The sequence below is a fragment of the Dendropsophus ebraccatus genome, chromosome 13 (assembly GCF_027789765.1).
Source record: "Dendropsophus ebraccatus isolate aDenEbr1 chromosome 13, aDenEbr1.pat, whole genome shotgun sequence".
Taxonomy (NCBI): domain Eukaryota; kingdom Metazoa; phylum Chordata; class Amphibia; order Anura; family Hylidae; genus Dendropsophus; species Dendropsophus ebraccatus.
The window spans coordinates 57,883,645-57,910,171 of record NC_091466.1 but is presented as its reverse complement, the minus strand read 5'-3'; the positions used below and the strand labels follow the sequence as shown (position 1 = coordinate 57,910,171).

Here is a 26,527-nt window from a genome sequence, read left to right as displayed (position 1 = left end):
GCCTCCTCACTTTGAACACTAACCATAGCCCATATGCCACAGTTGTGGGGCATCAGGCAAAGCCCTTTTAAAGAGATTCTGTCGGTAGGTTTAGGCTGTCCTGTCTAAGGGCTTGTTCACACTACGGATTTGACGCTTGATTTTGACTATGCCCGAATCTCTCCTGCTATGTCAATTCTTTGAGCAGGGAGGCACGGAGAGCGGAGGCGCGCGAGCAATCTCATTCAAAGACTTAGTAAGAGAGATTCGGCACAGAGTCTGCGGATGGAGGCGCTGAATCCGTAGTGTGAACGGGCCCTTAGGGGTAACATTAACAGATAAACTGAATTGAATAATGTATCACTTACATTGTTCTGTGCAGCTCATTCTGAGATAACATGGACGATAAGTAGTCTTCTCCATTATGTGCATGAGCTCAGTAGTCCTTAATATTCATGAAAGCAGAAAACTCCGCCCACCAGCTGCTGATTGGCAGTTATCTATCCAGCTGTGTATAGGTGGTCACCTGTCAATTAGCAGCTGGAGAGCGGGGGGAGGAGTTTGGCAAGAATCTTATTCTCCTGCATATTAGGAGAACGGCTGAACAGAATGATGAAAGTTATACACTGATCTGTTCACCCTTTCTGTCACTAATTTATGCTGCTATGCTCCAGTTTGTTTGGAATGTAGTGGTAAGACGCCCATCTATTAGGACATATGTGGCGTATACACAGAATATGTGTCTTTAATAGGAGAACCCCTCTAATCTTTATAATCTTGTCTAGTTTTTGTTGTGGCCCACACTCTGTTAAACCTCAGTGTGATTTTAGTTTTTCAAAAGGGTTATAAACTATAACGTGTCTGTTGCTTTCATCTGTTCAGAAGAGCTAGAGAAATGGCGTTAACGGTTAAGGAGAGGATGATGGATAGTTATGGCTTTGTGCCTAGTTAAACAATCTAGTACAGCGTGTGTCCATGACCGAGATTATGAAGGATTACATGATTATAACTACCACCGCTGGTTGCCAGGTTAGCCAGTGATTCATAGACCAATTGTTATACTTACTGCTTCAGGATTGTCCACTGTATAACGAAGGGTTAAGCAGACCCTGGTCGGCACGGGCTGCACTTTGTTGTAGTTTTCAGAGGATCATATGAGGTCACAGCCCACTTTATTGTATAGTTTATCTGTAGTTTGAGGTATAAGAAGAACTTCAGCTTTCTCTTAAATCGGAACATAGGATGATGATATCTGGAGTCCTTCAGCCTCCTGATCTTGAAAATTCAATGGTTAATAACATGTTCTTCCTCGCTCCCTGGCATGCAGAGTCGAGTTTTACAAATCCCTCCCCCCCCCCTCCCCAGCAGCCCTGGCTAATGTGGAGGAACGACTCCCGGGAACCTGAGCCATGGCCGCTGTGTCATGTTACATGGCTATTTCAGGGTGCTGAGCTTGCTTCTCTTTTGATCTTTTACACTTTCACAGCTCAGATCTGCTATTCTGAGCGAGTAGGCATACTTGTCCACCTCCAGACCTGACATTACTCCAACCCTGTGAGATTCAATGGATACATACTTACATATTGTCTTGTTTTATTTATAACCAGAGCCTTAGGATAAGGGGTCATTTTTAGTTCTATAAATATTGACAACATTTTATTTTTTTTTAAATGTTTTTGCATGTTCAGGAATATCATTTATATATGTATAATATTTTATTTTTGTTGGCTACTTGTGTGTGTAATTGTGCATGGTTTTCAACACAGGCAATCCGAATATGGCGGGGTGGTGTTTGGTGGATGGGCCCGCATGGCACAGCCCATTGTTGCTTTCTCAGTGGTTGAAGTGGCAAAGCCAAACATCGGAGAGGACTGGCCGACTCGAGTTCGAGCTGACGTCACAATAAACTTGAATGTCAGAGACCAAATAAAAGATGAATGGGAAGGTAAGGATAAGAAGCAATGGCACCAGCTCTTTTAGGGTACCTTCACATTTACCGGATCCACAGCAGATTTCATTTAATTAACTGAACACAGCATCAAATCTGCACCATCAAATCTGCTGCAGATCCTGTAGGTGTGAACGCACCCTTAGGGTGCGTTCAATCCTACAGGATCCGCAGCAGATTTGATGCTGTGTTCAGTTATTTGAATGAAAGCTGCTGCGGATCCGCAGCAGAAAATATGCTGCGGATCCGGTAAGTCTGAACGTATCCTTAGGGTATAAAACTAGAGTGTCAAACTAGAGGTCCTCCAGTTGTTGCAAAACTATCATTCCCATCATGCGTTAACTGCTAAAGCTTTGACGGGAGTTGTAATTTTGTAAGAGCTGGAGGGCCTGTGTTCTAGGATAAACAGCATCTGTCATCCATTTTTCTTATTATTTATCATAATTTATAGCAAGTAAACAAGATGTCTGTTTAGCGTATTGTGCTCTTTAAGTTATTTTTGCTTAGGAGTGAATGAATCTAAAGATTTATGTTTTTATGTGCCCCTTTAAAAAAAAAAGAAAAAGAATGAAAACATTTGACATTAAGTGGACATTGTGGGAAGGAGTATAAAGAACACCAGGGGACACCCTATACAGCTAAATATACAGATATGAATTATCCTGCCACTCCCTTAAGAGCATTAAAGGGGTACTCCAGATAAAAAAAATGTTTGGGAATCAACTGGTATCAGAAAATACAGCAGCTGATAAGTACTGGAATACTTGAGTTTTTTTTAATAAAAGGATTTTTACAAACCTATGTAATGTTATAAAACCAGTTGAAATTAGGAAACATTTTTTTTGCCCTGGAGTACCCCTATAAGTCGGAGAACAAGGAGAGAGCCCTAAGTAAGCATTTTAGGGGGTATTTATACCTGATCTCCAGCTGATCTTCCATTCTGACGTGATAGCCACCGACCTAGAGGTGTTACCTGCATCGGATATAGAAGCTATGCCATAGATGTGTAAGGTCACAAAACCCTGGACAATGAGGCAAGCCATCTTTTACTTAAAGGGGTTGGCCACTTTATAGTAAAATAGGTCAGTGTACAGTATTAGTATGTGTACTCACTGTATATATTGAGTGACAACAGCTTCCTGTGTCCCTCATAGAGCTAAACTCAGACTCCCTTCCTCCAGGCTGGGCTGCCCTGCTCTGTTTTGTTTCTGTCCACTAAATGGCCGACATGGAGGAGCATGTGACCATGCCCCGCCCCCAGTGTCCTCCATACACATTCACACTCAGTGGTGGACACTGGGGGGTGGGGCATGGTCACATGCTCCTCCATGTCGGCCATTTTATGGACAGGAACACCACAGAGCAGGGCAGCACAGCCTGGAGTAGAGGATTCTGATTTTAGCTCTATGAGGTACACAGGGAGCTGCTGTCAGTATATACAGGTAGTACAATTACTAATACTGTACACTGAACTATTTCACTATAAAGTGGCCAACCCCTTTCATCGGTATGAATAAGGATTGTCCTGAGCTCCTTGAATCTTTGAGACATAGTGACCCTTACACCGCGCCACTCAGGTTTGGCAGGGTATGGTGCAGACAGGTCGGTAACGGGAGGAATAGCTGGCACTGTCATGTCGTGTAATGGTACTTGGGCTGTAGTGCTGACAGGCACAGGTTATGGGGCTACTCACTGAGGCTCTTATTAGTGCAGATAAGAGTTAATGTGCCACTTTGTAACAGGAACCAATAAAAGGCTCAGTTTTGCTGCTACGCCAAGCTTACAGTGATGGGCGGCTTAAAGGCTTATTTATGTTATTGCTGTTCCTGGCACACATACACTTTATACTTCAGTAACTGTCAGCACTACAGCCCAAGTACAATTACATGACAGACGGCGGCTGTATCCGCTAACACTTTATGGTTAGAGTTTTCATCAATATGCTGCAGTAACATTTTATGTATTACTTTCTACTCAACATTGTGTCCAGCAACTGGTCAGCATGTGAGGAAATGAAATTCAGACTATGTCGTACCATGCCGCCAAGAAAGGCAGGGCCTGCCATAAGTGTTAGGACGTCATAAATTCTACCGGAAAGTGGCATCAAACCTGCAACACTCCTGTTGTTCCTTGAGTGCTCTTTAAAGCCAATGTACCATTACCATGACTGAATTTTTTTTTGTAGTACCTGCTTGGCACTGGTGCAGGAATCCTGGTGGTGTGGTCCTTTTTCAAAACGCCACCCGGTTCATGCGATTGGCGCCGTTTTCTGCTTGAGTACCGGCGTGGCTCAGAGCACTGGGGGCCGATCTGGTGCCCCCCAGTGTGACGATAACCCCTCCCTTTTCTGACGGGTCTCTATGTAGAATCAGTTGGGGACGCATTACAGAGGGGAGGGGGGACCGCGCCATGGGCATCCCAGTCCTGGCGATGTACATTTGCTTTAAAGCTGGCCATACGCTGAAGGCCAAACAATCATTTGACTGTCAATTATCTCTCCCATCTGGCCCCTGTACTCCCCATACAACTTTCAAAGCAGCTAAGCAATCCTATGTTCTCTTTTGGAAAAGGAGGGGTAAGCCACAACCAGAGCCACTCTCTCTCTAAGGGTATGTGCACTTTACGGATTCTGAGCGGAGAACTTCAAGCGGATTCCGCCGACCGCCCCGGCTTGAAGTTCCACGGGTCCCATAGGCTCCATTCTGTGCTCAGGCAGAATTGACATGTCCGTGCAGAACAGCACTATAAAACAAGAAATGTTCAACAGTAATAGCAGTAATAGTATAATAGTCACGAGGTCTTTAGAGCCCCAAAGAGCTAAACCATATGGAAATGGGCAATCTGTTTTCTCATTGATGATTGTGTAATGGACGTGTGCCAAGAGGTCCGTCCGTGTACTCTAATAATAAGCATGTTTCATGTCAGTGCAGCTGATACAGCAAAATGTAATTTATATGTTGAAGGTCCTGCTTGTAGTGTGCAGGATACTGCCAGCTGGCACCGAGCAGCATAACATATCCCCGTAGGTCCTCTAGCTGGAGCATCACACTTAAGGTGACCTCTGTTGGCTCTGCAAGTAACGCCAGTGTGTTTGACCATTACTGAGTGAGCCATGCCAACAGCTGGGCAGTATGTGCGCCCACTCCATACCCAGATGTCTGGCAGGATTACAAAGCAAGGATGTGTTGATAGCTGTCCAAAGGGTCTGTGTGGCATTTGTTTTCCATCTGTGTATTTGTCATGAGTGTGTGACTTTAATCATGGTTAAAGTCTATTTAATATCTGACACTGGTCATGGTTTGCATCTACGAATTAGATCTTTCTTCCAGTCTGTAACACATCTTTACAATCTTAGGTCTCCGGAAACACGATGTCTGCTTTCTGATCACTCTGAGGCCTATGTTACTGTACGGCACAAAGATCGATAGGAGGCAATCGATTGTGGAGCAGACCGGTCTGATGTACGTACGGGGCTGTGAGATTCAAGGCATGCTGGATGAGAAGGGAAGAGTCATAGAGGAAGGTAAATTATTATACAAAGACACGTGCAGGAACCCGCAGAATATATAATAGTTATTTAGTATGAATTTTCTTTACTTAATGCTCTGTACAGAAGTTATTAAAGCTCCATGTAGCACAACTGGAGCATGCTCGAGTCCGACCGTGCAGCATTTGGTTAGTGGTGGCTGAAGAAGTTGGAAGCAGTCCTAAGGCCGCCTGGATAATGGATAGTTCTTAAGCTGTATCCATATTTCCAGGACTCCCTAGGGCCGCATGCTTGAGGTGCGCTCATCTCTAGCTGTAGTTGCGCTCATTGCACTCATCTCTAGCTGTAGTTGCGCTCATTGCACTCATCTCTAGCTGTAGACCATAAAGTCATGTCTTGAATGGGCAGGAAGAAATGTAATTCTTAATATGTTTTGTTTAGGACCTGAACCCAAACCCAAACTTAAAGGAGACGCGAGGACATTTCGGGTGTTTCTTGACCCCAACCAGTATCAGCAAGACATGACGAACACTATTCAGAATGGGGCTGAGGATGTGTATGAAACCTTCAATGTTATCATGCGGCGAAAACCCAAAGAGAATAACTTTAAGGTAATTCAGGATATCTTCACATATTATGTTCTCTCATTATTCTTTTGTCCTTGCATTCTTTGTTTTTCTTAGTCTTGTGTCTTGTACTGTTCTACACTGTGTGTAATGTAAGCAGAGCTGGGGCAGCTGTTCTCACTGGATAGACAAGTAGTATACAGCTGTAATGGAGCTGGTTTTGTCATTCAGCAATGCAATACCTCGCAAAACTGGAGCCAAAATATCTTGACTGGCATTGGCTCAGCTTCTAAAACCTTCACAAAGCCATGATCAGACAGGATTAATGGTACCTGACCATTCTGCAGACAGCTATCTGTCCCATTAGCCCCATATGCATGAATGCTCAGCAAGGCTGAGTGTTCATGTGTTTTAATGAGGGATTAAGCCACTGCCAGACTCCTTTGGCAGCAACTGATATATCAAAGAACAAAAAGATCCGGCAGTTAAAATCCAACATGCCTGATTCTTCTCTTCCCCTTCTGATTTGTCAGAGGAGAGTCAGGAAGCCCATATACTGTACACATGGTTGGTCTTGCCAGAATCAGCAAGTTTGGTCTACCTTTTATTGCAATGTGTATTGGGCCCTTATCATAAGAAGATCCTGTTTCCTTCCTGCATAAATGGCTTATTTTCATGCACTGTAATCTATGGAGGTTACGGAGCGTGAAGCTTCACAGTGGACAGGTATCTATATGATGATGGGAGAGCCGTAATCGTTTAAAGCTTTGAAGGACTTTACAAATACGGCTCTATTAGTTAAGTCCTTTGAAGACTTCAACTTCTCTCAACTGCTCTCCCAGAATCATACTGATACCTGAAGCGGGAGTCCACTGCGCAGCTTCACACTCCGTAACCTCCATGGATTATGGAGTATGAGAATAAGCCCATAATGTTCAACAAAGAACAAAGGGAAGCTGTATGCACTCACATATATCTGCCGGTGCACGTTATATTGGAAGCAAAGGTCACAATCCAAAAACAGTGGTCCAGCACCAGTGCAGAATAAAAGCTCGCCGAAATGTGTCAACAAGGTTTGCTCTGTGACTGTCCAGGTAAGCGCCCTATTACACCAAACAATTCCGGCCAATATCATTTGGCGTAATAGCTAATGTTAAGGGTCCATTTACAAAGAAAGTTTATCTGACAGATTATCTGCCAAAGATTTGAAGCCAAAGCCAGGAATGGATTTGAAAATAGGAGAAATCTCAGGCTTTCCTTTATGACCTGATCCCTGTTTATAGTCTGTTCCTGACTTTGACTTCAAATCTTTGGCAGATAATCTGTCAGATAATTTTTCTGTGTAAATGGACCCTAAAAGACCACAATCAGCTGACATGCACAATGTCAGCAGATTACGATCTTTCAAGATGTTGAAAAATCTCGTTAGTGATGGTCTGCGTCCTTACATGCAATAGGAGCGGTAGCAGCACAACGCCGCTTACTTCAGTGGGCTGCCTGGACGTTCTTAGGATCATCCAGGCAGCCTTTCCCCGCTGATCCCCCTGCTCCTTCCACTTGCTGTCTGTGCACGTAGTGAGCGGGAAACAAGGAGGAAGTAAGCGCCGACCTGACAGGTTGACGCTCGCTTCCTCCTTTATATTGGGTTGTGTAATATGGCCCTAAGGCCGTGTTCATACATTGCTTTTTTGGTGGCACTATTATACCACAGTGGTGCAAATCGCTATAAAATAGCTCGAATTTTGTCACAGTTTCCCTAAATTCATAGCTTTATATAGCAATGTGAACACAGCCTTATACAGCCTAAAGAGATTGTACTTCCTATTTCAGGGAAACAAAGCAGATGTCCCGCCTATTGATTTTTCACGCCTTATCTACAGATGATGCGATATGTGATAAGGCCCTATTACACCAAGCCATTATCAGACGATCCTTATCTTTCAACATGACTGCTACTATCTCCCCACTCTTACCCGCTTGCTGTTGGGGCATGTAATAGCACCAGGGGGGAAAAGAGGAGCAAGCCAGCAGTGATCTTACAGGTTGGCATGTGTAATAGGGCCTATAGTTAAAATACTTTTATCTGCATTATATTGGCCATACACAATAGATTAATGTTGGCCAAACCCAAAAATATTGTCAGGTTTGGCCAACCATCTTATGTATATGGGGCCCCCCTCTCCCTTAGTGGCAGATGTAGATGGAGAGAACGGTCTGGCATGTTTGATGACCTATTGATCTTGGGGAGATTGGTCATTGCTAGAGGAGTCCGATAGCATTATACTCCCCTCTCCGTATTCATATTACATGCACAAACCAAGCGTGGAGATTAGGCTGGGTTCACACTACGTTCACGGTTTTTTTTTTCATCCGTTTTTAGCAAAAAACTAATGCATTTTTGTGCATCCATTCTGATTTGTTTTTCCATTGACTTCCATTATAAAAAATAAAAAAAAAAACAGATCAAAATGGATCCGTTTTTTTTAACGTACACAAAAACGTAGCTGACCTTAATTTTGTGTCCATTAAAAAAAAACGGATCTGTTTTGATCCGTTTTAATTTTTTTTATAATGGAAGTCAATGGAAAAACGGATCAAAATGGATGCACACAAATGCATCCGTTTTTCATCTGTATTTTTGCAAAACTGTTTGCGAAAACGTAGTGTGAACCCAGCCTTAGGCTGCATTCACATGTTCCGTCAAGTTGTCCGTGCACAGGGATAAATTTATAGCCCATTGCTTTGTATTGGGCTATTCACATGTTCAGTGTTTTCATGGACCGTTTAAAAATAGGACATGTCATAACTCGGAACAAAAGCACGGAACTGATTCCACATAGAAATCAATGAGATCCGTGTTTTTCACAGATGTACATGATGTGACATCCGTGTTCGTCCATGAAAAACACGGATGTGATGTAATCAATGTAATTTAAAATGCTTTAAAAAAACGGACACAGATGCAAAATGGATGACAAAACGGACAGTTTTGCATGGATCACGGAGGTAGCTAGCAGACCACAATCCCGGACCAGGAAAACCACTGAACGTGTGAATGCAGCCTTAGGAATGATAGCTAGTGGCTGACGGCTAATGTAAGAGCAGCTTTATATTTGCTGGACACACGTTGATGCACTTTATAAAATTGGCTCATGGAAGGTGTTACCGTAATGGTGTTCTCCTAATTTGTTATAGTTCGAGCTGTTTGTTCTCCTGCAGCGCTCCTGCAGTTGTGGTGTCTCCTCTTGTTGTCCTTATGTCACCTTCCCTGCAGTCCTGCACCAGCACTTCTGGATGTCTTCTCATCCTTCTGTCTGCCTTACCTGCATCCTTGCTGCTTTTATTTCTTTCCTGAAGCCGAGAATAGATTGCTGGTGATTGATGGCCGCCCCTTTTATACGGGAGCAGGATATAGAAGTGACCTCTGGTTGCTTATACATGGTACGGGGAAGGATTGTGGCATGGCACCTGGAATGGCATTTTCACGGGCGCTGTGTGATTGGCACATTTTTTGGATTGACCTATATTGAATTATTAGTATAAAAACCATTCTGAAGCCGTGTTTACATTCTCTTTTCCTATTGAAATGTTACATGCACGCTGCATTTATTTATTTATTTATTTATTTGTATTTCCCTTAGATCAGGCTAGGATTCATCCAGAACTGGCAGCAGATAGATGTTTTAGGTCACAATGCTCTGCAATCCAGAATGAGTGGGCTTTCCACCCCACCTCCCTTACAATAGTTCAATAGAGCACATCCTGGTATTCATAGCAGTGACCCACCCTTAGGATAGTAAAAATTGTGCCCCCCTTCTTCACAGTAGTAGTTAAAGCAAGATCCCCCCACTTTACAGTAGTAGTTATAGCAGGACCCCCCTCCCACTTCACAGTAGTAATTATAGCAGACCTCCGCTATATACCCCACCATAGTAGTTACAGCAGCCTTCCTCTTCAAAGGAGTAAGACCCTTCTCACTTACCCCCTTTAACCAGTGCAGGGCCTCCCACTCACATTCTTACCTCTAGTAAGCTACCATGATATGTTCTCTGCTGCCTGAAAACAGCATACAGCAGTCTTTTCCATGGTACTGCTTATATCTGACTGGTATCTGGTACTGTGTCCTGCAGGGGCAGTTGAATATCCTGCTCTATGTATTTGAATCCAGATAGAAGCGCTGGCATCTGGCAGCCAGATTGTGTCTAGCCCTGCCTTAGGGCCCTATTACATGGAGCGATAATCTGCCAAATCGGGCCGATTCAGCAAGTTATACCTCCGTGTATAAAACACAACGATCGGCTGATCGTTGTCATTCACTACATCGTCCACCGGGCGTGCATTGCTACGTGTAATAGCAATGTGCAGCTGATGACTGTGTAAAAAAAAAAAAAAAAAAAAACTTTTATACATACCTGTTCACGCTCACGGTATCCTTCTTGATTCTTCCCTGTCTCCGAAGCAGCTGCTGGAACTTCAGAGCCGGTCTGTGAAGTAACAGGCTGCTCAGCCAATCACTGGCTGAGATGAGACAACGATTGGCTGAGCACCCTGTCACTTCAGAGACCAGCTCTAAAGTACTAGCGGGGTCTGTGAAGTCAGCGCAGAAGGGAGAAGAACACTGGGGAACGTGGACAGGTATGTATAACGTTTATTATTTTACACTTTTAAAGCAAGGACTCTAAGGACATCGATAACAAGATATACATACAGCCCTTGCTGCACAATTATCAAGCCGTGTAATAGGCTCAGTAACCGAGCGCCGATCTAGCCGATTGGCGCTCACTTACATTAGTGATCGGGCCATGTGGGCTGAGCTTATTGCCAGTAGTCTGTATTTCCTTCCCCTTGGTTGTATGGCTGATCACAACACCTACTCCTATCTGCTATGCATCAGAGTGAGGAGGCTGCTCAAGGCAAGCTCAATCACTTTTTTATTTTTTTCTCACTGTTAAGGTAAAGAATAATCTTTGGTAAAGAAATAATTTACAAATAGGAAGCATTTGCACTTCCAGTGAATAATGTCCACCTTTATTACTTAGAATTAAAACCCAAGTTACAACATGTCTGTATAGAGACTAAAATCCAGTTCACACAGAAACACAGATTTACAGATATGTTCAGAATGACATAGGCTTCCTTGAGCTATTCAGGTAGCTGTAACCTTTTCATACATGACCTGCTTATCAGATGCATGCAAACTCCACTTAGCAGGACTGATGGATGAGAATAGATGTGTGCTCCATTTGGCAGGACTTTGATCAATCAATAATGCGTGTTCGTTCATGTTATTTTTATGGATTCTGTAGGTGCTATATAGGAGAATCATTGATTTCTGAAAACAAGCAGGAAGACGCGCTACAGATTTTGTGTGATATCCACAGGGTATTTGCTACACAAGAATATATATCCTAAAGCAGGGATGGGGAACCTTCCGCCCTCTATATGAAACATCACAGTAAATAGTGTAGATTATTATTGGTCTATGGGTGGAGTATCTCCAGATGAAAGATATTCAGGAGAGATGAGCGAACCGGGGTCGGGTTCGAGTCCATCCGAACCCGAATGATCGGCATTTGATTAGCGGTGGCTGCTGAACTTGGATAAAGCTCTAAGGTTGTCTGGAAAACATGGATACAGCCAATGACTATATCCATGATTTCCACATAGCCTTAGGCCTTTATCCAACTTCAGCAGCCACCACTAATCAAATGCCGAACGTTCGGGTTCGGATGGACTCGAGCATGCTCCAGGTTCACTCATCTCTAATATTCAGGCCTGCTGCGTTTTCCATAAGCTGGTGGGTAACAGACTTCTCTGTAAAGCGTTCTCCACCTATAATCAGGCTAATGTGGAGTGATCAGAAGGCAGACGGCCGCCGCTTCTTCCCTACGTTTGCTGCCCTCCTGGGCTTGAGAACGTATAGACACGTCTTTCCCGGTAGAAGTATTTGATATGACAGTCAGTTGACATTGATGTGCACTAATGTGAGAGGCGGGAACATACATTCTCCTGGTGTATTGCCAAGTCTATGGATTTCCATAATCCTCTCTACATACCTTTGTCCTCAGTGGTGCAATTTCACCATCATTGTATCCAAGCATTTACTAATAGGCTATGTATGGTTTGGAGGAGAAGACTTCATGCGCAGTGCTATACAATATGTTAGCGCTAGATAAACAGCATCAAATGTGATTACTAGTTTTGGGCAAAATCTGAATTTGTCACTAAAGTGTTTGGTAACTCGCAAGAATACTTTGCGCCCCTATTGGTTCACAATGTTACCTCGCTGCTCTTTGTCTTTACTGTGCGATGATGATAGGAGCGCGCTGTACACGTAACAGAAAGCGGCCGTGCGTGTAAGCAAAGCGTACATCTCATGAATCTATGGACAAAAAAGAAGACAGAATGACTCTTGAGAAAGGAACCGGAGCGGTTCCGAAACACGTTGAGTCTTTTAATAAATTTTTATAAATTTTATTTATATATATATATATATATATATATATATATATATATATTATACATACATTTTATTTATATATATATATATATATATATATATATATATATATATATATATATATATATATATATATTACATATTTTTTAGTTTTATTATATTTTTTTGTCCTGACCTGCGCCCTCACACCCGTGTGTTTGTGGTTGGAGGAATCGTTGCTCTATGACTCTATGGAGTCAGATACAATCCTGCCATAACTTAGAAGACAAAAAAACTTCCTATAAATAGAGGCCTCCAAACCGTACAATTGCACATGTTCTACATGGCAAAGAATACAAAAAGCAATTAAAAACATTACAAAAAGTAGTGAAAGCAAATAAAAATGTATAGAATTAACAAAAAGGAAAAAAGGCCGGGGGAAAGTCCGGTCTGGTTCCTGGTATGGAACTTGTCTGCTGTGTCATGCTGCCTGAGCCATGGGCAGCATGAAGCATAAGCTCTGTTCCCACAGCAAACTATTATTCACTCTGAAGTATTTCAGAGAAATTGTTGCTTTATAACTAGTGTTGAAAAAACTTGCCCAACTAATCCTGAATGCCTGGCTTTTGACTATGGCTGTATCCATGCTTTCCAGAACTTACTTGCAGCATCCAAGTTCTCCACCATATGGGGGAGTCAAATTCCAAACATTCGGGTTAGGTGAACATTGCCCAACCCAAACAGTTTGGAAAAATGGCTGAACACTGGTTATAACCATCTGGGAACAGTAGTCATGTGGTGGGCCCTGACCGCTGCTCCCAGTCCGACAGGCTTACATTGAGGGATATCTTAAGTATGTACATTGAGGTGGACTTAAGGAGTTACCTGGCTTTTTGTGTATACATTTTTGAGCAAAAAATTTTTGACTTTGAGTTGTGTTATTAAATCTCTTTAGGATGAAGTCAAGGTGGCGTTGACTTTTGCAGTGCTTACTGACTTGTGAAATGCCCCAAATTTTTGCGCAGCCTCATTTCAACATGAAACTTAGTTACATCTAAGCTATTTATAAAGAATGGGCGCCGTTTTGATAAATTTGGTGCAGGTCCACATGACGTGTGACTGGTAAAACAGTGTAAAAAAAATCACTTCAAATACACAGTGATAAACTCAGTTGAGGAGTCATCTTTTGGGTTCAGCCACATGACTAGTCAACATGTCAGATGGTTTTATACCTATGATTTCTCTGTCTCGTTTTCATGCTTTCTGTCATTCAGGCAGCATGAAACAACCTGCAGGACCTCTTTTAATAATCCTATTAATTCCATTCCCTGCATTAATCTATGTGTACCTTCACAGGCGGTGCTGGAGACCATCAGGAAGCTGATGAACACGGACTGTGTGGTTCCTGACTGGCTGCATGATATTATATTGGGGTATGGTGATCCTGGAAGTGCACACTACTCTAAAATGCCAAATCAGATCCCAACACTGGATTTCAATGATACCTTTCTGAGCCTGGACCACCTAAAGGCTTGTTTTCCAGGGTATCAGGTAAAGGTCACTGTGGAAGACCCATCCTTGCACAAGGCCCCCTTCAGGTAACTTTTTTTTTTCTAAAAGTTATTCAATAACACCAAGCTTTGTACAGTTTGAGCCCTCCAACATATATGATAAATTATATATATATATATATATATATATATATATATATATATATATATGTATATGCAAAAAAGGGGTCCGTGGAGCCTCAGTTACGAGTCTCAAAACACGGGAATAGCCAGATATCCCTCTCTCCAGAGAAGGAAGCCCATTGCCAAGGGGTGCCTCCTAGTGGGGAGAGCACCAAACCACCCTGATACGTAGTCCCTCAGGTCCTCACTCTGTTGCGAGCTTTAGGACCTAAATAGGGAAACACCAGGGTGGCCCTTGTGAGTCAAAGTCTAACTCTGTGGCGAGTATAACGACATAAGACAAGGGTTACCAAGGCTAGGCATCCATCCACAGACTGCAGTTTCGGGGTATTTGCCCCTCGTCAGTGTGGAGCAGGATTCTGGCTACTGGGGCAATGATAAATAGACGAACAAAACACAACAATCACTGAACTCAGGGAGAACAGTGAAAAATTCCAATGGAGTACTCATTTACGAGTCTCCATTGATTGTCCCATACAAAATTTAAATATGCAAAATATATATATAATTTTTCTTTTTTTTTTTGTAACTCTTGTTTTATCCCAGGATTACATTTCCTGTCTATGGCGGGAAGGGAAAAAAGCGAAAAGAAGACAACGAAGAAGGAACGGGACAAGATGAGCCGCTGACACTGATTGTGGAGCCCCATGTTATTCCTAACCGTGGACCATACCCATACAACCAGCCTAAGAGGTAACCGCTTACTTTTGGTGATAAGTGCAGGAAAAGATGCCATAGCAATATGTGATAGTGATGTATTTATGTGTCTTGTGTTTAGGAACACCATCCAGTTCACTGCCACGCAGACGGAAGCCATTCGTGCAGGAATGCAGCCTGGACTCACTATGGTAAGAAGAAACATTTGCCATTTATAGACGTACAAACATGAACAAAAACAGCATGTGTGCATGGAGAGGGGCATTGCCGACCCTGACTGTAATCCAAGGTTGGAACGTACGTCTTCTAGTTCAGTATTAACACATAGGGTCCACTGGATTAACAGCGCTTAAACAGAGGACTTGTGCAAATCCAGGAGCTCAGTATGGCTATATGACCTGGACCGGACCAGGGGAAATTTCTAAAACGAGAGGTGTCATTTCTTGAAACACACTGTCTGTTCTTCCTTTATCCATAAATAGCAATTTTTCTTTATTATTTTGGTCCGATCTTGGTGGTATAGCCATACTGAGCTCATGGTTTCATGGGAGTGCACCATTAAAAGCACCATTATTCCAGTACACCCTATCTATTACTACTGAGCTATAGAAGGCTGTACATAGGGTGGTATTACATGGGACAATTTTTTTCGGTGAGAAACAATCACAAACTATCTTAAATCATTTACCCTATTACTCAGGACAATGATCATTACTTATGGTCGTTCTTGCGCTCGACTTTTCCTGGCTGATAGACCAGGGAACAACTGAACAACATGTTACTACACCGGACGCTTTGTGAACGATCAACGATGTAAATAGGTCCAGATCAAACGATCAACGATATCTCGTTGGTCGTTTAATCGCTGCCTGCTATTACACAAAGCAATTAACGTTTAAACTCTAAAGATTTTTCGAGCGATAATTGTCCCGTATAATGCAGCCCATAGGCATGCCTGCTAAATCTTTTTGTATATTACACGTGTAATAAAGTGCACAAGAAGCGGTGATTGCCCTTAATCTCTTTTTTCTCATCCATTCATGCAGTGAAATGTATGCAGCTCTGTTCTGTGCAACCAGGTGTCTTATGTGTAATGCTTCAGTGAGAGAATAAGGCTATGTTCACACTACGTAAGAGACCGGCTGTCCCGTCTCAGAAAAGATCATCCCGGCCAGTAGTGCAGTACCGGCCTGATGATCTATCAAGCGGCGCAGAGTTCTGATGCAGGCGCATCCATGCGCGACGCAGTTGCCCCTAGCCACCAATCAGATTCCATCTTTCATTCGTCACAGACTCTTTGGAAAATAAAAGGTGGAATCTGATTGGTTGCTAGGGGCAACTGAGCCTGTTTCACTTTACACCATGTTTGATAAATCTCCCCCTATGTGTATACACTCCGTCCGGGATCCTTTAGCCTGCAGCACTACATCAGTTACATGGAAATTTCCACGGAACTTACGTTGTGTGAACTTAGCCCAACTCTGTATGTACAACATTCAGTGGTTTATTTCACTATATTGTTTTAATGTCCAAATTCATTCAAAGAAAATAGCTTCCTGCAAAGGAGAGTGTCCCTTGTACATAGCAGTAGTTCTTATATAAAGAGTGTCGTTGGTGCCTGCAGTTACCTGTTATGAAATGCATCATCTCATTGGTTACAGCGGACGACCCTGACGCTTTGTTAGAACAGTTGTTGAGCATGAGTGTGATAATGAGTTGTAGTAGTATTACACCATTGCAGTGGTAATACGGTAGCTGTGAGCCTTGCCCCCTGCTTTGTTTTATTTCACACTGGGATTATTGCTCCAGCTGTTTGCTGTGTTTCCGTTCACTATGGCTTATAAACACAGGTGCCGCATCTATTGCTCCGACTCTTGCAAGCAAAGTGAGAACTCGTCCGGGATGTTACAGAATGCAGTTCATGTTGTGCCATTAGGGGGCGTAACAGAACAGCTTCAGATGTATAGCACATAAGTGGTGACACCAGTGCTGGAAAAAAAGTATATGTAATATATAATTGATTCACAGGCAGTTCGCAGCTACATTATGTAATACAGGTGAGGAAAACTCACTGCCGATAACCTGCAAACAGGCACCCGTATCACTGACTCATATGTAAAAGGGGCCTAAGGCTTGAGAAAAATTTACTTACAGGATGTTTTATCTTTAAAAAAGGTTGTTGGACCTCCCGGGACGGGCAAAACGGATGTAGCAGTGCAGATCATTTCCAACCTTTACCACAATTTCCCTGAGCAGAGGACTCTTATTGTCACTCATTCCAACCAGGTAAAGTATTTGGTTTTTTGTTGTTGCTGATTTAGTTCTTGATTTTAAGGCAGTCATCTGATCACTAATCTCTTTGTATACAAGTGGGTGTTCACACCCACCGATTTCCACTGAAAACAAGAGTCCAGTGTTATGGTGCAGAGTTCGGCCTTGAATACTATTGGATTCTGTCATTTCTGTTTTTCTCTCTCCATCAAAGCCATTCATGGTTCGGTTTGGAAATCCTTCTTGCCTTGCATTGGAGTACAATATTTTGTAGTGAAGTGATGATACCTGCAGAACCTGATCCTAGTGTATTAGATGATTCCTGCCTCATATGTGCAGATCTTCTCTTTCGGTGTTATCTTAAAGCGACTCTGTACTCACAATCTGTCCCCCCCAAACCACTTGTACCTTAGGATAGCTGCTTTTAATCCAAGATCTGTCCTGGGGTCCGTTCGGCAGGTGATGCAGTTATTGTCATAAAAAAATAATTTTAAAATTGCAGCTCCCTGCCCTACGGGCATATCTGTGCCCTAACTTTGCACCACCCCCTCAGTCCCTCCTCCCCACCCTCCTCATCATTAGGAATGCTACAGGCAGATTGCTTCCTATTCACCACCTGTGTTACCACAGCACATGGGCTGGATCATTAAGACTCACCTGTGCAATGTTCAAACAGAAGTAAATGTTCCAGTGGCATTCCTAATGATGAAGAGGGTGGGGAGGAGGGACGGATGGGGTGGTGCAAAGTTAGGACACAGATACGCCCGTAGGGCACGGGGCTGCAATTTTAAAAATAATTTTTTATGACAATAACTGCATCACCTGCCAAACAGACTGCAGGACAGATCTTGGATTAAAATCAGCTATCCGAAGGTACAAGTGGTTTGGGGGGGAGGGGGTCACTTTAAATACTATCTGTTAGTATATTATTGTTGCCTAGTCCTAACCCACAAAGCAGTTTTCCTACTCTCCCCTCTATTAGACACACTTGTTTTATTTGCTTCCTTCATTGCCCAAAAGAAGAATAAAAAGTTTTACAAGAGTTTGGAGGTATCGGTATCTGTGACTGGTCTGGACATATCATAGTCTGGTTTAGTAACCAGTTTTAAATGTAGGACAAGTAACAATACCCTGTAAGGGAAGTTCACATTGCAATCCACGACTTACACTTTCCTTGAGGTTTTGCCCCTTCAATAGGTTGTTGAAGCTTCGCCATCCATTATGGGCACATTCACACGGAGCCGTTATGTTGCATTTGTACCAGTACTCCCTCTGTTCACCTGATGATTTATACAGGGAGTGCTGTAGCCTGATGCTATTATTGACAGCTCCTACCACAGCACTAGAACACTTATAACAAGGTAAAAAAAAACCTTTTATGATGTCTTTACGCTCTAAGGGCGGGTTCACACTACGGAATTCTCGCGGACAATGTCCGCGGAATTCCGTCAGCTGTCCGCCCGCACATCTGGGCGCCTTTCCGCCGGCCCCATAGACACCATTCTATGGGCCGGCGTATTCCGCTATACGCTAAAAGAAGTGACATGACACTTCTTTCAGCGGATCGCGAATACGCCAGCCCATTGAATGGTGTCTATGGAGCCGGCGGAAAAGCGCGTGCCCGTGCGGGCGGACAGCTGACGGAATTCCGCGGACGTTGTCCGCGAGAATTCCGTAGTGTGAACCCACCCTATTACAGGGTAAGGGAATTTTTGCCTTCCAGTAGTTGCAAAACTAGAACTCCCATCGTGCATGGACAGCTTTAGCTTTGGCTGCCCAGACATGATGGGAGTTATAGTTTTGCAGCAGCTGGAGAGTCGAGGTTCCCTACCCCTGCATTAGACGTACACAGCCGACACATGTTTAAAGCGCAAAGAGCATCGCCCAGTTACCATGGCAACCAGAATTTTTGCAGTGCCAAAGAATGTTTGTTTTCCCCCTACTTGGATACACTGCCCTTATTAATGTGAAAAGCAGTTATGTCCTGCATTGTGGCACATGTCCCCATCCAGGCACAGGGCACTGCGATCACTCGGGGGGGAGCACAAGCGTCTTTCATCAGCAGTTGTTGCCTGGGTTGACTCCACGACTGGCCTTTTCAAAGTTATGCACACATATATGAAATCTCGGCATAATATTTAGTTCTAAAGAAAATAATAAAATTAATACTGTATACTGGTTCACGTAAAGTGTTTTTAGCTGTTTGTTTTCAGGCTTCAAACTCATAACAAAAGATTAAACATACGGCTCAAAACACTGGACTCTAAAGGTTAAAAAATGTCATGTAAGAAAACAAATCATATATCCACATAATATAAAATACATTAGAGGGATTCTTATAACCAGAACCCATGTTAACAATAAAGCACAGTCACACAAAACACTGTCACCCCGTAACAGTGACGGATACCATACAAGAACATGTACGTATTGCGTTTTTTTTACATTTTAAAAGAATTACCCAGGATTAGAAAGAAACAGCGCCACCCCTATCCTCAGTTTCTGTGTGGTTTTGCATCTCAGTTCCATTAAAGTTAAAGGAGATGAGTTGTAATACCACCTGAGGGGGGCACTGTTTTTGAATGAAAGTAGACTATGCAGATTATGTAATAAATGATAAAACACTGCATGTTTATTGCGGACTTTACAATTCTACAATAAATTCTACAATAAATCTGCATTGGGTCTGACACCAAAACTGATAAAATTAGAAATCTGCACCACAGGTCTATTTCTGCGTGGATTTGGATCAGAACCTATAAATGTGATTCACTTATTTGCAAATCTCGTGGATTTTCCCAAATTCCACAATCACAGAAAAGCTACAATCAGAAAAGATGATAGTAAAATAAAAAATTTTTTTTTCCAGAGGCTTCTTGTTGGTTTCCATTGTCCAGTCTTCTTTTTCTGGTCTTTGAAATTCTTTGAAATTTCCTTCAGTTCCATAAGTTTACATCATGAAATGAATGTTTTGTTTGTTGTTTAGTATTGCAGAATCTAATAAGACAAATCCCAGCGTAAATTGTTTGTTTCTTCGTTACGAGTATCCTCCTTCATCTTATCTTCTCCGTGTTGTCGCTGATTACTTCAAGACCTGTTGAGCTTGGTGTTTCTACTCTTGCCCACCCTGCCCCCCTCCTCCCTTTTCCTAGAACATCAACATGCAGTCTGTAAATACCTCTCTCCTCTTGTCCCTATCAATCTGCAGGCACTCAACCAGCTGTTTGAGAAGATTATGGCCCTGGATATTGACGAGAGGCACCTCCTGCGTCTGGGGCACGGAGAGGAGGAGCTGGAGACTGAGAAGGATTTCAGCAGGTGAGCCGCTGGCACCGTGAAGCAGTGATTAACCTGCACAGTGCTGGAATCCCAACAAAGAATCTCATTGTATTACATGCTGAACATATTAACGATGACGATAAAATTTCCATGGTAGCTTCCCTAGTAATGATCATTGAACGTTTTACAGTCCAGTCTAAATAATTCCTATATGGCTATCTCCATTTGTTATGGGTTATGCCACAATTGTGTATGGGTCGATGGGGGCCCGATAATATCTGTAAATGAGCGCCTATCTGCTAGATCGGCGCTCGTTTACTGGGCCTATTACACGGGCCGATAATCGTTTAACAAGGGCTGCAAGGACTTTGTTACCGATGTCCTTGCAGCCCTTGCTTAAACTATATACTTTACCTATCCACGCTCCAGGGCTGCTCCTGCGGTCTGCTGTTCCTCGGGTCCCGTGCGCTCTAGCTTCAGAGCGGCCTGTCAGCTGACAGGCCGCTCTGAAGCTAGAGCGCACGGGACCCGAGGAACAGCAGACCGCAGGAGCAGCCCTGGAGCGTGGATAGGTAAAGTATATTGTCAGTCGGTGGCCGCACACCGCTATTACACGTAGCAGTGCGCGGTCGGCGCCCGACAAATATAGGTTCTAACCTATATCAACGATCATCGGCTGATCAGTGTATTTATTACACGGAGCAATAATCTGCTGAATTGGGCCGATTATCGTTCCGTGTAATCGCCTAGAGGGCCCATATTTCTCTAATATGTCATCCTGGTTTGGGATATATTGTATGCCTGTTATACTGAGACATATTGCAGCCATGTAAAGAAATCCTACCGCCCATGTTGGTTTCCCAGTCTTTTCGGCAGAATTTGTGTATTTTTCAGTAAAAACAGCTAAAACGAAGAAGACTAAAATAATTGTATGTCTTTTCAGGTATGGGCGAGTAAATTATGTGCTGGCACGGAGACTGGAGTTACTGAATGAAGTGGGGCGTCTACAGGAAAGCCTGGGGGTTCCTGGGGATGTGTCCTATACATGTGAGACAGCTGGGCACTTCTTTTTGTACCAGGTAATAGGGAATTTTTTTTTTTTCCATCTGCCGCTTTGTTTTGGGTTTTTCAGGGGTGTCAAACTGAAAGCTCTCCAGCTGTTGCAAAACTACAATTCCCATCTTGCCTGGACAGCCAAAGCTTTGGCTTAATGGGAATTGAAGTTCGGCAACAGCTGGAGAGCTGCAAGTTTGACACCTGTGCTCTAAGGAGAGTAGGTGTACATGATTATCACATGTTAATCTCTTTTATGGGGTCACATGCAATGTGTGCCTACACCGTCACACAGCTGCCATATTGCAATAACAAAAGACTTAACAATGTTAAAATGTAACTTAATAGAAGCTCGGACAGAATCTACCTTAACTATGGCTGATTTGTGTAATAGACAAGGCAGCAAAATCCCCTTTATGATGTCTTTATGCTTTAATAAGACATATACTGCAGCCAGGGGGTTCTCTTATTGTCACCTAAAAGCTCCTGATTATAAATTCTATTTTGGCATATGGCGGAATCACTTGTTCAGTACTCCCTGTAAGGGTATGTGCACACTACGGAATCCGGGTGGATAACCCGTTGCTCGCATCTCTGCCCGTGCCATAGACTCCATTCCAAGTAAATTTGGGAAGACGTTGGAATCTGTCTGTGCATAGAATGGAGTCTATGGCACGGGCAGATATGCGAGCGGCGGGCTATCCACCCGGATTCTGTAGTGTGCACTTACCCTTAGAGTGGTTCACACCCAGCCATTCATACATAACATCCATGTGCTTGGCTTCCATTTAGAAAGTGTTTGTCTATATGACCTCCCCTCCATTATTGGAAAATTGATCATGGTTTACAGATTTCTTAACCAAAATTTACATTTTTATTTTATACCATCTCGCAGATAATGTCACGATGGGAAGCTTACCAGAGCCAGGTGAAAACCAAATCATCACAAGCCCCTGATGTTGGGGACATTGCCAAGTTCTTTCCTTTCCACCAATATTTCTCCAATGCTCCCCAACCTATATTCAAAGGACGCTCGTATCAGGAGGACATGGAGATTGCTGAAGGATGTTACCGGCATATAAAAAAAATATTCACCCAGCTGGAGGTGGGTATGGGTATTGTCTATAAATGATCTGTCTTGCTGTGTTCTCCGTGTCACAATCTGTAACATACACAAATGCTCTCTTGAAGGTGAATACTAAAAGTGTCACTTTAATTTAAAAACTTTTTGACACTCATAGAGACATGACTAGAGTCATGGAGGCTAGGAAGGCTTCAGAGACCTTAACTTGCTTTACTACCTCTTTAGGAATTCCGGGCCTTTGAGCTGTTGCGCAGCGGACTGGATCGTTCCAAGTATCTTCTTGTAAAGGAGGCCAAGATCATTGCCATGACCTGTACACATGCAGCTCTGAAACGCCATGACCTTGTGGATCTAGGTTTTAAGGTAAATGGAAGATGTTGACATGAAAGAGTTGGAAAAATAGTAAAATTTGAGGAAATAATCAAAACATTATTAAAGCTCTGTTACCTGTCTATAAGCCTTTGTTATATTGGTTATGCAGTACACCCACAGCCTATAGATTTCAATGGGCACCCAGTACTGCTTAAGGGTGCGTTCACACTTACAGGACCCGCAGCAGATTTGATGCTGTGTTCAGTTATTTAGATCAAATCTGCTGCAAATCCTGTACATGTGAAAGCACCAAGGCCTCGTTCACACGTAGCATGAGTGAACATCACTTTCTCCTAATTGCAATGTGGGTGCATTAATCTGTACCCGCACTTCAATTAACCATAGCACACAATGGATAGTATGGGCGTGGGCCTTACTATTCATTGTGTGCACAGACTATTTTGTGCAGCCACATTTTAGTGGATTGCGGCCGCACAAAATAGACACATGAGTTTTTTTTGTGCGCTTGCAGAGAACAAGGGCTGCACTGTATACAGAGTTTATACAGTGCGGCCGTTGTTCCATAGAAGCAAATGCAGCTGGCCACAGTCAATAAAAAATGTCCGTTGCTGCAATCTGTAACAACGGCCGTTGTTTGATTTTTTTACATTGTGTGAACGTGGCCTAAAGGGATGTTTCTGTAATAAACTTTTGAAGAATATCTGTGGAATAAATTGAATGCCATGCAGTACACTCACCCCTGGCACCCCCATCTGTCAGAAGAATGAAATTTACTTGACACCTGTTCACCAAATTACATGGGTTATTCTTATTCTAGAAGTAGTAAACGATACGGCATCACCTCTCTCTTATTTTCACAAAAGTTATAGAAGCCAAGCTTGTTGCTTTGCTCTATCCATAACTCTTATATGTGGCTGGTGTAAATTAGTGACACTGTGACCTTTTTAAGGCTGGGTTCACACTAAGTTTTTGCAATGCGTTTTTTTTGCAAAAAACGGATGCATGTGTGTGCATCCATTTTAATTTGTTTTTCCATTGAATACCATTATAAAAAAAAAAAAATCCCGTAGTCAACCTTATTTTTGTGTCCGTTAAAAAAAACGGATCCTTTTTGATCCATCTCTTTTTTAATAAAAACGGATCAAAACGGATGCACACATATGCATCTGTTTTCTCCATCTGTTTTTCGCAAAAAACGCATTGCAAAAACGTAGTGTAAACCCAGCCTAACACTGTTACAAGGAAAATAAATCCCAGTGGGTTTTAGATTAGATATGATCACTGGAGGTCCCACCAGTACATCCAAAGAGCTGACTTTTGGGTGGGTGTTGGGTCTCCTCTTTACACAAAGAGACTGTCCAAAGACGAATGCCATTCGTAATGTATTTTTATACTGAATATACCAGTGTAGAGAGAAGTGGACGTATAGATATAACTTTACTGTAATAGATTAACCTGAAAATGGAAGGTAACAGGTCGTCTATAGGCAGTGTACTATGCCAGCCAGTGATTTAGTGTGAGGTGGTCTAAGGTAATCTCATCCACACTTGTTTGTCATTGTTACCTGCATTAGCAACAAAAATGCTTTATTTTGTTTTTGGCCCAGATGTTTTTGCAGTTTCAGACTGTTCTGTAAGACGTCTACAGACGGTCACCTTGAGGTTCTCACTCGTGTCTTGCTGACTCTTGGTTCCTGTTTTTCCTCTGCAGTATGATAACATCCTGATGGAAGAAGCTGCACAGATTCTAGAAATTGAGACCTTCATCCCCCTCCTCCTGCAGGTACAATATAGAAGCCTCTGACCTCCTGAACTTTGCTATAATAACAGTTCACCAGAAAGTCTATACTCCAGGCACTTCAGCCCTGCTAAATATGCTATGCTGGATATCTCGAGGTTAACCTGAAGTGTTCATAGACAGAGATGAATGTCAGTGTCTTGTTACTAGTATTTCATCATCTTTCTAGGTTGGGGTACTGAAAGTTCATTAGCACATATGTACTGACCCTCATGATGGTGGTCATGGTATATCCCATCATAAGACCTTAAAAGTTTAAAACCACATTTCTTTGGAAACTTTTCATTTCTATATTTCAGGAAAATAGTCTGATTTTCCTTCAAATATTTTAAATCTCATACTCCCCTGATGACATTGGATAATAGAATAGAAACCTGTCAAGAGGACCCATTGACCTGGTTTTGCATTGTAATGTACAATAGTCAATAATAAACTGATAAGAAGCCTAAACTGCTATTCAAGAGTTCACTTTATAAACCCAATCTCTATATAAGCCTGAGTGTACAGCATTCTGTATGCTGTCTGACCTGTTTCAAGCAATTCCCAACAACTTTATTTTATCACCTATTGCCAACCTGTGTTGCACAGTGAAGTGCTGCGATGAGTGTTCCTTATCTTACTTGTTCTTCTTCTCCCTTTGTAGAACCCAGAAGATGGCTTCAGTCGGTTAAAGCGATGGATCATGATTGGAGACCATCACCAATTGCCACCTGTAATCAAGAACATGGCCTTCCAGAAATACTCCAACATGGAGCAGTCACTCTTCACGCGGTTTGTCAGGCTTGGTGTGCCTACTGTTGACCTCGATGCGCAAGGAAGAGCCAGAGCAAGGTAGAGTAGTTTTAGTTTATTATGCACTAACAGTGGCGTAAAGCTGATCAATAGGCGGTATAAACAAGACAACACTAAATTCATCAACCATCACATATTCATAGAGTGGAGTTTAGGGTAGGTACACACTTGCTGAGGATTCGTGGTGAATACACAACACAATCCTTACAGATTGGTCAGATAGCAAATCAGTTTAGTATGCATTTCTCCTTGGAGAAGACAAGTAAATGTGCCCCATTATGTAAAATAAACTCTTACTTTTTTTTTTTTTTTTTTTATCTAGTTTGTGCAATCTGTACAATTGGCGCTACAAGAGTTTGGGGAACCTACCCCATGTGCAGCTGCTGCCTGAGTTCAGAGCCGCCAATGCCGGGTTCCTGTATGACTTCCAGCTTATAAATGTTGAAGACTTCAATGGAGTCGGGGAGTCAGAGCCCAACCCCTATTTCTACCAGGTAAAGGGCACTTGTTGATGTATAGTGAAGTTCCTTTAGGGTACGTTCACACGTACTGACTCGCAGTGGAAATCTCGATGCGAGTTTTGCAGCGAGATCCGCTACGAGTCATGGCCCTGGCATGTCCTGTGCACACATACGAGTATGTAATGCAGCCGCCCCCTTAACCCCTTCATCCGCTCCCGCCTGCCTCCCACTCTCTGTATACATTACCTGTCTCCCACACGGGGTCCCGACTCCCTGCTCTGCCACATCCTGAGCGGCAGAACAGGAAGGCGGGACCCTGTGTGGGAGACAGGTAATGTATACAGGGAGTGGATGAAGGGGTTAAGGGGGCGGCTGCATTACATACTGTCAGGTCTGAAAGACCGCTGCGAGTATATGTGCACAGGACCTGCCAGGACCTTGACTTGTAGCGGATCTTGCTGCCCTTAATCAACATCATTAGAACCTAGAAGTGCAAGTTTTATCAGAAATAAAAAAAGAAGAGAGAATCAGGCCATGTTCCCTTGAATAGATGTAATTGACATAATACGCTCGTATTTTCGCGCTAAAATGATTGTGGTCTAAAAAGTCAAAAAATCATGTTGTGGGAATATAACCTGAAACTGTATTATAAGCCTGAAGGGTATCTGTCATTTACATGATGCTGGG

General features: G+C 42.8%; 1 protein-coding gene across 1 annotated transcript in view; it reads left to right on the top strand.

Annotated features, from left to right (window-relative positions):
- AQR (aquarius intron-binding spliceosomal factor) overlaps positions 1 to 26,527 on the top strand; it is a 79,170-nt gene that overhangs the window by 36,322 nt on the left and 16,321 nt on the right. Inside the window, exons 17-30 of the mRNA XM_069949289.1 lie at positions 1,746 to 1,924; positions 5,283 to 5,450; positions 5,856 to 6,025; positions 13,776 to 14,017; positions 14,660 to 14,806; positions 14,892 to 14,961; positions 16,946 to 17,056; positions 20,250 to 20,359; positions 21,264 to 21,399; positions 22,269 to 22,478; positions 22,683 to 22,820; positions 24,501 to 24,572; positions 25,231 to 25,418; positions 25,702 to 25,873. Of these exons, the coding sequence (XP_069805390.1) occupies positions 1,746 to 1,924; positions 5,283 to 5,450; positions 5,856 to 6,025; positions 13,776 to 14,017; positions 14,660 to 14,806; positions 14,892 to 14,961; positions 16,946 to 17,056; positions 20,250 to 20,359; positions 21,264 to 21,399; positions 22,269 to 22,478; positions 22,683 to 22,820; positions 24,501 to 24,572; positions 25,231 to 25,418; positions 25,702 to 25,873 (2,113 nt within the window). The remainder of the gene's footprint in view (positions 1 to 1,745; positions 1,925 to 5,282; positions 5,451 to 5,855; positions 6,026 to 13,775; positions 14,018 to 14,659; positions 14,807 to 14,891; positions 14,962 to 16,945; positions 17,057 to 20,249; positions 20,360 to 21,263; positions 21,400 to 22,268; positions 22,479 to 22,682; positions 22,821 to 24,500; positions 24,573 to 25,230; positions 25,419 to 25,701; positions 25,874 to 26,527) is intronic.